General features: G+C 56.6%; 1 protein-coding gene across 1 annotated transcript; it reads right to left on the minus strand.

Annotated features, from left to right (window-relative positions):
- Nucleotides 1–460: 460 nt before the first annotated feature.
- TCTN3 (tectonic family member 3) lies at nt 461–9,416 on the minus strand. Its single transcript, XM_044304118.1, has 14 exons — nt 9,199–9,416; nt 8,588–8,711; nt 8,326–8,441; nt 8,121–8,251; nt 7,629–7,734; nt 7,412–7,530; nt 7,290–7,325; nt 7,141–7,212; nt 6,858–6,980; nt 6,628–6,720; nt 2,233–2,312; nt 1,996–2,152; nt 981–1,115; nt 461–733 (listed from the first exon to the last, which is right to left on the minus strand). Exons 1-14 carry the CDS (start codon nt 9,275–9,277, stop codon nt 527–529), a joined length of 1,578 nt encoding a protein of 525 aa, XP_044160053.1. The 5' UTR covers nt 9,278–9,416; the 3' UTR covers nt 461–526.
- Nucleotides 9,417–10,040: the final 624 nt, after the last annotated feature.

The following is a 10,040-nucleotide window of genomic DNA, read 5'->3' on the forward strand; positions in this document are numbered from 1 at the left end:
AGAAAGTGGTCAGAATAATGTTGGTCTGGACTGTAGATCTGGATGCAGGTCGTCCTCACCCCCAGTGAGCGCAGGGGATTCTCATCTATGTCTCTAGGGCAATTCTTTGTAAGACCTCTTGCACACAACCGTATAGTTTTTTTTATTTTGCGATCCGCAAAAAATACGGATGACGTCCGTGTGCATTCCGTTTTTTTTTTTGCGGAACGGAACATCTGGCCCCTGATAGGACCGTCCTATCCTTGTCCGTTATGCAGACAATAATAGGACATGTTCTATCTTTGAACGATACGGAAGGCATACGGAGTACCTTCCGTTATTTTTAGTGGATCCATTGAAATGAATGGTTCCGTATACAGAAAGAAAAGAAAAAAAACGGTTGTGTGTAAGAGGCCTAAGTGACGCGTTCTCTGCCTCTGGCGCAGGCGTAGCACAAAGCAGAAATAAAATGAGACGTAAATAGAAAAATACTTAATTTATTTGGAAAATGTAAATCTCTAGAACCATCACTGCCCCTCCTGGTGCTTCACTTGAGGATAGTCAGCATGGAGAGGGTCAGCCCCAGGAGAAGGGTCCCTGGTGGAGTCCCTGCTGCGCTGCTCCTGAATGGGAAGAAGAAGTCCAGGGGCGCTCGGCCGGTGACCGCGGGGCTGGAGCGCGGAGCAGGGCCACGTCTGGTCAGGTCCGTGAAGGAGACCTGGGTCTGGAGAATGGTGGTGGTGGTGTCCCCACACTGCAGAAGAGGACACGTCAGACAGCTCGGGCGACATGTGCGGCACCAAAGTCACCTGACCTTCTATATAATGATTGTCAACACGACTAAACAGTTGCAAAAAATCCGTCCAAGTTGGATTTTTGTGTGACTGCCATGTCGCGCTGCAACACCATCGACAATCATAAAAAAAATGCCGCACAACACATGCCGTAATGTAGGCGTACGCTTTTTGGAGGGACTGAGATGGCAGCGGCTGAAGACTCACCTGTACAGACTGACACCGGAAGACAAACCGGGCCCCAAGCACCTGGGCCTGGGGATTAGACTGCAGGCCAACCTGAGCCCACAGGATCTGCATGTGCAGGGAGGTCGGGATGAGGCAGCTGGAGGCGCAGTCACCCTGAGGACAGATGGAGGAGCAGTGTCAGTCTATACTGTCAGCGTTTTAACCCCCTGTGCAGACATGTGCATGCAACGTCACCACTGCAGCCAGGAAGATGACGCCAGTAGCGGGAGGTCCAGAGCTCAGCTTTGGAAACGGGAGGGTGCAGATTCATTTAGGGGTTGGCCAAGTTTAAAGGGCATCTGTCAGCAGTTTTGTACCTATGACACTGGCTGACCTGTTACATGTGCGCTCGGCCACTGAAGGCGTCTGTGTTGGTCCCATGTTCCTATGGGCCCGCATTGCTGAGAAAAATGATGTTTTAATTTATGCAAATGAGCTTCTAGGAGCAACGGGGGCGTTACCATTACACCTAGAGGCTCCGCTCTCTCTGCAACTGCCACGCCCCTGCACTGTGATTGACAGGGCCAAACAGCGCAGAACATCACACCTACCTGGCCCTGTCAAAGTGCAGGGGGTGTGGCAGTTGCAGAGAGAGCGGAGCCTCTAGGTGTAATGGTAACGCCCCTGTTGCTCCTAGAAGCTCATTTGCATATATTAAAACATAATTTTTCTCAGCAATGCGGACACCTATGAACATGGGACCAACACAGACGCCTTCAGCGGCCGAGCGCACATGTAACAGGTCGGCCGGTGTCATAGGAACAGAACAGCAGAATAATACATGTTTAAGTCCTTTATCAACTCTTCTACTCCAGTCACATCCAGAGCTGCATCTCAGGTGTATATACCAGTCTCAGTACAACTGTTGAGCCATCGGCACAGGTCCCAATAATTTGCAGTTGCTGTGGAACCACAAGTCTCAGAATATCCTGACTGAATGCTGGGACTTGTAGTTCTCTGTGTAGCTATTATAGGAGGGTAAGAGAGGCGTCACCTGGAGGCTGCAGTTCTGGTATATTATGGGCATCCGGTCCCCAGTCTGCCCGGCGGTGAGGTTACCAAACATTGCCAGGCTCCCTGGTGCCCTTCCCCCGACCAGCAGCTGGTACGCCCGCTCTTGGAGGCCACTGCACGTTCCGTTGTTCGTTCCACTATGGAGGAGAGAGACTTATCGTTATCTGCACTTCACATTCTGCCAGAACAGACAGGACAGTAAAACCGGAGCGCTCACCGCATCGCACAGCCGCTCAGAGAGTTCACGCCAAACTGGACATCACTGTGAATGCAAGACTCTCCTACCAGAGAGCGTAACTGAGAGAGCCGCCGGGGGTCAGGGGTAATAACAGAGAGTAGACACCGGGGGAGCCGCAGGGGGTCAGGGGTAATAACAGGATGTAGACACCGGGGGAGCCAGAGAGCTGCAGGGGGTCAGGGGTAATAACAGAGAGTAGACAGCGGGGGAGCCAGAGAACCTCAGGGGGTAATAACAGAGAGTAGACACCGGGGAGCCAGAGAGCCGCAGGGGGTCAGGGGTAATAACAGAGAGTAGACAGCGGGGGAGCCAGAGAGCCGCAGGGGGTCAGGGGTAATAACAGAGAGTAGACAGCGGGGGAGCCAGAGAGCCGCAGGGGGTAATAACAGAGAGTAGACACCGGGGAGCCAGAGAGCCGCAGGGGGTCAGGGGTAATAACAGAGAGTAGACAGCGGGGGAGCCAGAGAGCCGCAGGGGGTCAGGGGTAATAACAGAGAGTAGACACCAGCGGAGCCAGAGAGCTGCAGGGGGTCAGGGGTAATAACAGAGAGTAGACAGCGGGGGAGCCAGAGAACCTCAGGGGGTAATAACAGAGAGTAGACACCGGGGAGCCAGAGAGCCGCAGGGGGTCAGGGGTAATAACAGAGAGTAGACAGCGGGGGAGCCAGAGAACCTCAGGGGGTAATAACAGAGAGTAGACACCGGGGAGCCAGAGAGCCGCAGGGGGTCAGGGGTAATAACAGAGAGTAGACAGCGGGGGAGCCAGAGAGCCGCAGGGGGTCAGGGGTAATAACAGAGAGTAGACACCGGGGGAGCCAGAGAGCTGCAGGGGGTCAGGGGTAATAACAGAGAGTAGACAGCGGGGGAGCCAGAGAGCCTCAGGGGTAATAACAGAGCTGCAGGGGGTCAGGGGTAATAACAGGATGTAGACACCGGGGGAGCCAGAGAGCTGCAGGAGGTCAGGGGTAATAACAGGATGTAGACACCGGGGGAGCCAGAGAGCCGCAGGGGGTCAGGGGTAATAACAGAGAGTAGACCCCGGGGGAGCCAGAGAGCCGCAGGGGGTCAGGGGTAATAACAGGATGTAGACACCGGGGGAGCCAGAGAGCCGCAGGGGGTCAGGGGTAATAACAGAGAGTAGACACCGGGGAGCCAGAGAGCCGCAGGGGGTCAGGGGTAATAACAGAGAGTAGACAGCGGGGGAGCCAGAGAGCCGCAGGGGGTCAGGGGTAATAACAGGATGTAGACACCGGGGGAGCCAGAGAGCTGCAGGGGGTCAGGGGTAATAACAGAGAGTAGACACCGGGGGAGCCGCAGGGGGTCAGGGGTAATAACAGGATGTAGACACCGGGGGAGCCAGAGAGCTGCAGGGGGTCAGGGGTAATAACAGAGAGTAGACAGCGGGGGAGCCAGAGAACCTCAGGGGGTAATAACAGAGAGTAGACACCGGGGAGCCAGAGAGCCGCAGGGGGTCAGGGGTAATAACAGGATGTAGACACCGGGGGAGCCAGAGAGCTGCAGGGGGTCAGGGGTAATAACAGAGAGTAGACACCGGGGGAGCCGCAGGGGGTCAGGGGTAATAACAGGATGTAGACACCGGGGGAGCCAGAGAGCCGCAGGGGGTCAGGGGTAATAACAGAGAGTAGACAGCGGGGGAGCCAGAGAGCCGCAGGGGGTCAGGGGTAATAACAGAGAGTAGACAGCGGGGGAGCCAGAGAGCCGCAGGGGGTAATAACAGAGAGTAGACACCGGGGAGCCAGAGAGCTGCAGGGGGTCAGGGGTAATAACAGAGAGTAGACAGCGGGGGAGCCAGAGAACCTCAGGGGGTAATAACAGAGAGTAGACACCGGGGAGCCAGAGAGCCGCAGGGGGTCAGGGGTAATAACAGAGAGTAGACAGCGGGGGAGCCAGAGAACCTCAGGGGGTAATAACAGAGAGTAGACACCGGGGAGCCAGAGAGCCGCAGGGGGTCAGGGGTAATAACAGAGAGTAGACAGCGGGGGAGCCAGAGAACCTCAGGGGGTAATAACAGAGAGTAGACACCGGGGAGCCAGAGAGCCGCAGGGGGTCAGGGGTAATAACAGAGAGTAGACAGCGGGGGAGCCAGAGAGCCGCAGGGGGTCAGGGGTAATAACAGAGAGTAGACACCGGGGGAGCCAGAGAGCTGCAGGGGGTCAGGGGTAATAACAGAGAGTAGACAGCGGGGGAGCCAGAGAGCCTCAGGGGTAATAACAGAGCTGCAGGGGGTCAGGGGTAATAACAGGATGTAGACACCGGGGGAGCCAGAGAGCTGCAGGAGGTCAGGGGTAATAACAGGATGTAGACACCGGGGGAGCCAGAGAGCCGCAGGGGGTCAGGGGTAATAACAGAGAGTAGACCCCGGGGGAGCCAGAGAGCCGCAGGGGGTCAGGGGTAATAACAGGATGTAGACACAGGGGGAGCCAGAGAGCCGCAGGGGGTCAGGGGTAATAACAGAGAGTAGACACCGGGGAGCCAGAGAGCCGCAGGGGGTCAGGGGTAATAACAGAGAGTAGACAGCGGGGGAGCCAGAGAGCCGCAGGGGGTCAGGGGTAATAACAGAGAGTAGACACCAGCGGAGCCAGAGAGCCGCAGGGGGTCAGGGGTAATAACAGGATGTAGACACCGGGGGAGCCAGAGAGCTGCAGGGGGTCAGGGGTAATAACAGAGAGTAGACACCGGGGGAGCCAGAGAGCTGCAGGGGGTCAGGGGTAATAACAGAGAGTAGACAGCGGGGGAGCCAGAGAGCCTCAGGGGTAATAACAGAGCTGCAGGGGGTCAGGGGTAATAACAGGATGTAGACACCGGGGGAGCCAGAGAGCTGCAGGAGGTCAGGGGTAATAACAGAGAGTAGACACCAGGGGAGCCACAGAGCCGCAGGGGGTCAGGGGTAATAACAGAGAGTAGACACCGGGGGAGCCAGAGAGCCGCAGGGGGTCAGGGGTAATAACAGAGAGTAGACACCGGGGGAGCCAGAGAGCCGCAGGGGGTCAGGGGTAATAACAGAGAGTAGACAGCGGGGGAGCCAGAGAACTGCAGGGGGTAATAACAGAGAGTAGACACCGGGGGAGCCAGAGAGCCGCAGGAGGTCAGGGGTAATAACAGGATGTAGACACCGGGGGAGCCAGAGAGCCGCAGGGGGTCAGGGGTAATAACAGAGAGTAGACACCGGGGGAGCCAGAGAGACGCAGGGGGTCAGGGGTAATAACAGAGAGTAGACACCGGGGGAGCCAGAGAGCCGCAGGAGGTCAGGGGTAATAACAGAGAGTAGACACCGGGGGAGCCAGAGAGCTGCAGGGGGTCAGGGGTAATAACAGAGCCACAGGGGGGTCAGGGGTAATAACAGGATGTAGACACCGGGGGAGCCACAGAGCTGCAGGGGGTCAGGGGTAATAACAGAGAGTAGACACCAGGGGAGCCAGAGAGCCGCAGGGGGTCAGGGGTAATAACAGGATGTAGACACAGGGGGAGCCAGAGAGCCGCAGGGGGTCAGGGGTAATAACAGAGAGTAGACACCGGGGGAGCCAGAGAGCCGCAGGGGGTCAGGGGTAATAACAGGATGTAGACACTGGGGGAGCCAGAGAGCTGCAGGAGGTCAGGGGTAATAACAGGATGTAGACACTGGGGGAGCCAGAGAGCTGCAGGGGGTCAGGGGTAATAACAGGATGTAGACACAGGGGGAGCCAGAGAGCCGCAGGGCGTCAGGGGTAATAACAGAGAGTAGACACCGGGAGAGCCAGAGAGCTGCAGGGGGTCAGGGGTAATAACAGGATGTAGACACCGGGGGAGCCAGAGAGCTGCAGGAGGTCAGGGGTAATAACAGGATGTAGACACTGGGGGAGCCAGAGAGCTGCAGGAGGTCAGGGGTAATAACAGGATGTAGACACTGGGGGAGCCAGAGAGCCGCAGGGGGTCAGGGGTAATAACAGGATGTAGACACCGGGGGAGCCAGAGAGCTGCAGGGAGTCAGGGGTAATAACAGAGAGTAGACACCAGGGGAGCCAGAGAGCTGCAGGGGGTCAGGGGTAATAACAGAGAGTAGACACCGGGGGAGCCAGAGAGCGTCAGGGGTAATAACAGAGAGTAGACAGCGGGGGAGCCAGAGAACTGCAGGGGGTCAGGGGTAATAACAGAGAGTAGACAGCGGGGGAGCCAGAGAGCTGCAGGGGGTCAGGGGTAATAACAGAGAGTAGACACCGGGGGAGCCAGAGAGCGTCAGGGGTAATAACAGAGAGTAGACACCGGGGGGAGCCAGAGAGCAGGTATTCCTAATCAATCACCTATCTATGGCTACAGGCTTCCTATGACTGTAACGGGGGTCTCACAGCAGAGAAGTGAAGGGTTAATTAAGGATACACGGCCAATGTCGCTCAGCACAGGAAGTCCAACAAGATATCCAGGATTTCCACTCCTCGACAGGCCAGAACCACGAGAGGCTGAGGCAACGGGCTGTAGAAGAGACCATGATGTCATAGACATGGAGGAAGACATAATGTGATCGGCGCAGCACAATGCATGCTGGGAGTTGTAGCTCCACAACCGCTGCTGTATAATCACTCCGACATAGCGACCCCTATAGGACGCACCTTGTAGAGCACAGAGAAGGTCTGGCTGATGAGGGCGCTCGCTGTGGACACGTTGCTGAGGGTGAAGTCCGCGCTCACGCTCGCGATGCCCTGCGTACCGTTGTACAGCACCGTGTAGACCACCTGCCACAGAACAGCGAGGATCAGGGTCTGACGTCACAGGAAGTGTACGACCTGATACTATTTATTCTGCCCCTGGGAAAGCTGGGTGACACCAATATGGCTGCCATCACAGCTCCCGCAGGATGGGGGTTATTAAACTGGCGGGTGTGGGTCCAATCACCTGGGTGACGACGTTATTACAGACGTCTCCTTGCAGGACGGGGGCGGCAGTCACGGAGCTGGTGATGGGGACCTGAGAACACAGAGTGGTGAGAGGACACAGGGTCTCAGAAGCACAACCCCCATCCTCCCATCAGTCCCTTCTCTTACCGTTACAGCGTTCCGATCCGTCGCATCCGCCGGGACCTTCACAGGACGACAAGAGAAATCATTTGGCGGTTTTATCTCACATTAGCGCCATCACATTAAATTCACGAAGCAGCAGATCTCACCCTCAGTACGGCCACGTCCCGGTGATAGAAGGACGCTGCCAAGGAGCGCTCAGCCTCACAGCTGGCGGTCAGATTGCTGAGCACGCGCACGCAGGACGTGGCGTCCTTCTGCAGGAATCCTGTAGAGGAGGCAATACACGCGCGATATCAGTGCAGTGGTCATGGGGGTCCGGGAGGCCATCCCACCGAAGGACATTGCAGTCAGCAATAGACTCACGTGCGGGGCTGCTATCTGAACAAAGGCTCTGATCTCCCAGGGGGGCCGGCTGCATCAACACGCCCAACGCACCGGACGCGGAAACGGTGAGAACGGGGTCGCCGGCCTAAGAGGAGACGGCAGGAAACGTGACAGCACTGACCCTGGAGCCTATCAAACGCTGGGACCCCCAAAACATACCGGCTCCATCCACACGACCGCATCCGTGGATCCACAAAATACAGATGAGGTCCGTGTGCCGCCCGCACTTTATTTGCGGTTCCATTGTTTTCAATGGGTTTGTGGAAAGGACATGATCCGTGTGTCCGTTCCGTAAAAAAAAAAGACAGAACAAGTCCTATAAATGTCCGCAAAATGTCGACCCATTGAAGTCAAAGGGTCTGCAAAAAATGCAGTATCTGTATTTTGCGGATCTGCGATTTTCTCAAAAAGGATACGGTCGGGTGCATGAGGCCTGAGGAAGACTATAACCCCCATCCTGCTGTAGCTTACCCGGTAGAAGGTGGAGAAGGCGGGCGCGCCGGCGGAGGCCGGAGAGAAGGATGCTCCTCGGTACGGATCACTGACGGAGGCAAAGTTTGCCGCATCCACCTTCTGAGGGGTCGCGAAGTAATTCAGGGAGGCTGCAAACAGAGAGACATTGCACCGGGGCTGCGGGGGTCAGGGGTCAGATCCAGGATCGGGAGCCGAGTCTTACCGTCTGCTGAGGAGACACAGAAGAGCTGTGCGGGGGGCGCGCCCAGGACGGCGGCGGGGTAGGGCGTGTTATTCCTGAAGATGAGCCAGTTGTAGAGACACGACCAACGTTCTGCCCTAAATGAGAGAAAACGAAGGCTTTAAAGGGACGGTATCGTCTGCTGCCCCCCCCCAGGAGGCACAACCCCCCGCCGATCCCAGCGCTGACGTCAGCCGTAGGAATACGCTTTACATGGTGACGCTTTGCTCCGGGATCATCTTACTTGGTGCTTCCAGGTAAACAGAAGGAGAAGACGTTTGTGGGGTCACCGGGCGAGCAGTCGGGGTCACAGCAGCAGTTAGGGTCACAACTTCCAGGTGAAAGGTCACACGTGCAGATGGTCACACCTGCAATGCAAGACACTGTCCCTTTAAGAGATTACATCGTATAGACAGGATCCCTTTAAGAGAGGACACTGTATTGTATCCCTCCGGGATGACGTCATATAGACCCCATCCCTTTAAGAGATAAAGTCATGGTGAGACCATTCAGAGATGACATCGTATAGACAGGATCCCTTTAAGAAATGAAGCCGTGTAGACACTGCCCCTTTAAGAGTTCACGCAGACACTATCGGTCGTGTAGACTCTATCCCTTTAAGAGATGCCATCACGTAGACTCTGTCCCCCCAGGATATGAGGTCATACAGTCACATAGCTTAAACGTGACGTCACGCAGACTATCCCTTTAAGAGATGCCATCACGTAGACTCTGTCCCCCCAGGATATGAGGTCATACAGTCACATAGCTTAAACGTGACGTCACGCAGACGCTATCCCTTCGGAGATGACGTCACACACGCCCGCGGCACTTCTCTTTACACAGATCACTTACCGCTCACTGCCCGGAGTCCATACAGCACGGCGGCTATAAAAAGTAATAAAGCCCGAGGAGCTGCCAGCATCGGCGCCATCACTAGGCCGAAGCGTCCGGTTACCACAGAAACCGCGTCTCATGACGTCACTCACAGGCGCCGAGACCTCATCCGTCCGCTGCGCGCTCTGTGCATGCCGGGAACTGTAGTCCTTTCTTCCTAATAGTGGGTCTTATTTCCAGTCACCACTAGAGGGCGGTGTGTCTGCCCCAAGATCTATAGTAATGACCATCAATGTGGAAAACCCTGATTCTTCTCTTCAGGATCCACTACTTATCACAGTGCAGAGCTCCAGACTGGTAAAGGGACCCCCCCCCCTGTGCAGAGCTCCAGACTGGTAAAGGCCCCCTCCCTGTGCAGAGCTCCAGACTGGTAAAGGGACCCCCCCCCTGTGCAGAGCTCCAGACTGGTAAAGGGACCCCCCCTCCCTGTGCAGAGCTCCAGACTGGTAAAGTGACCCCCCCCTGTGCAGAGCTCCAGACTGGTAAAGTGACCCCCCCCCCCCCCCCCGTGCAGAGCTCCAGACTGATAAAGGGACCCCCCTCCTGTGCAGAGCTCCAGACTGGTAAAGGGACCCCCCCCATGCAGAGCTCCAGACTGGTAAAGGGACCCCCCCCCCCTCCTGTGCAGAGCTCCAGACTGGTAAAGGGACCCCCCCATGCAGAGCTCCAGACTGGTAAAGGGACCCCCCCTGTGCAGAGCTCCAGACTGGTAAAGGGACCCCCCCCCCTGTGCAGAGCTCCAGACTGGTAAAGGGACCCCCCCCCCCCCCCTGTGCAGAGCTCCAGACTGGTAAAGGGAC

Source organism: Bufo gargarizans, chromosome 8 (assembly GCF_014858855.1).
Source record: "Bufo gargarizans isolate SCDJY-AF-19 chromosome 8, ASM1485885v1, whole genome shotgun sequence".
Taxonomy (NCBI): Eukaryota; Metazoa; Chordata; class Amphibia; order Anura; family Bufonidae; genus Bufo; species Bufo gargarizans.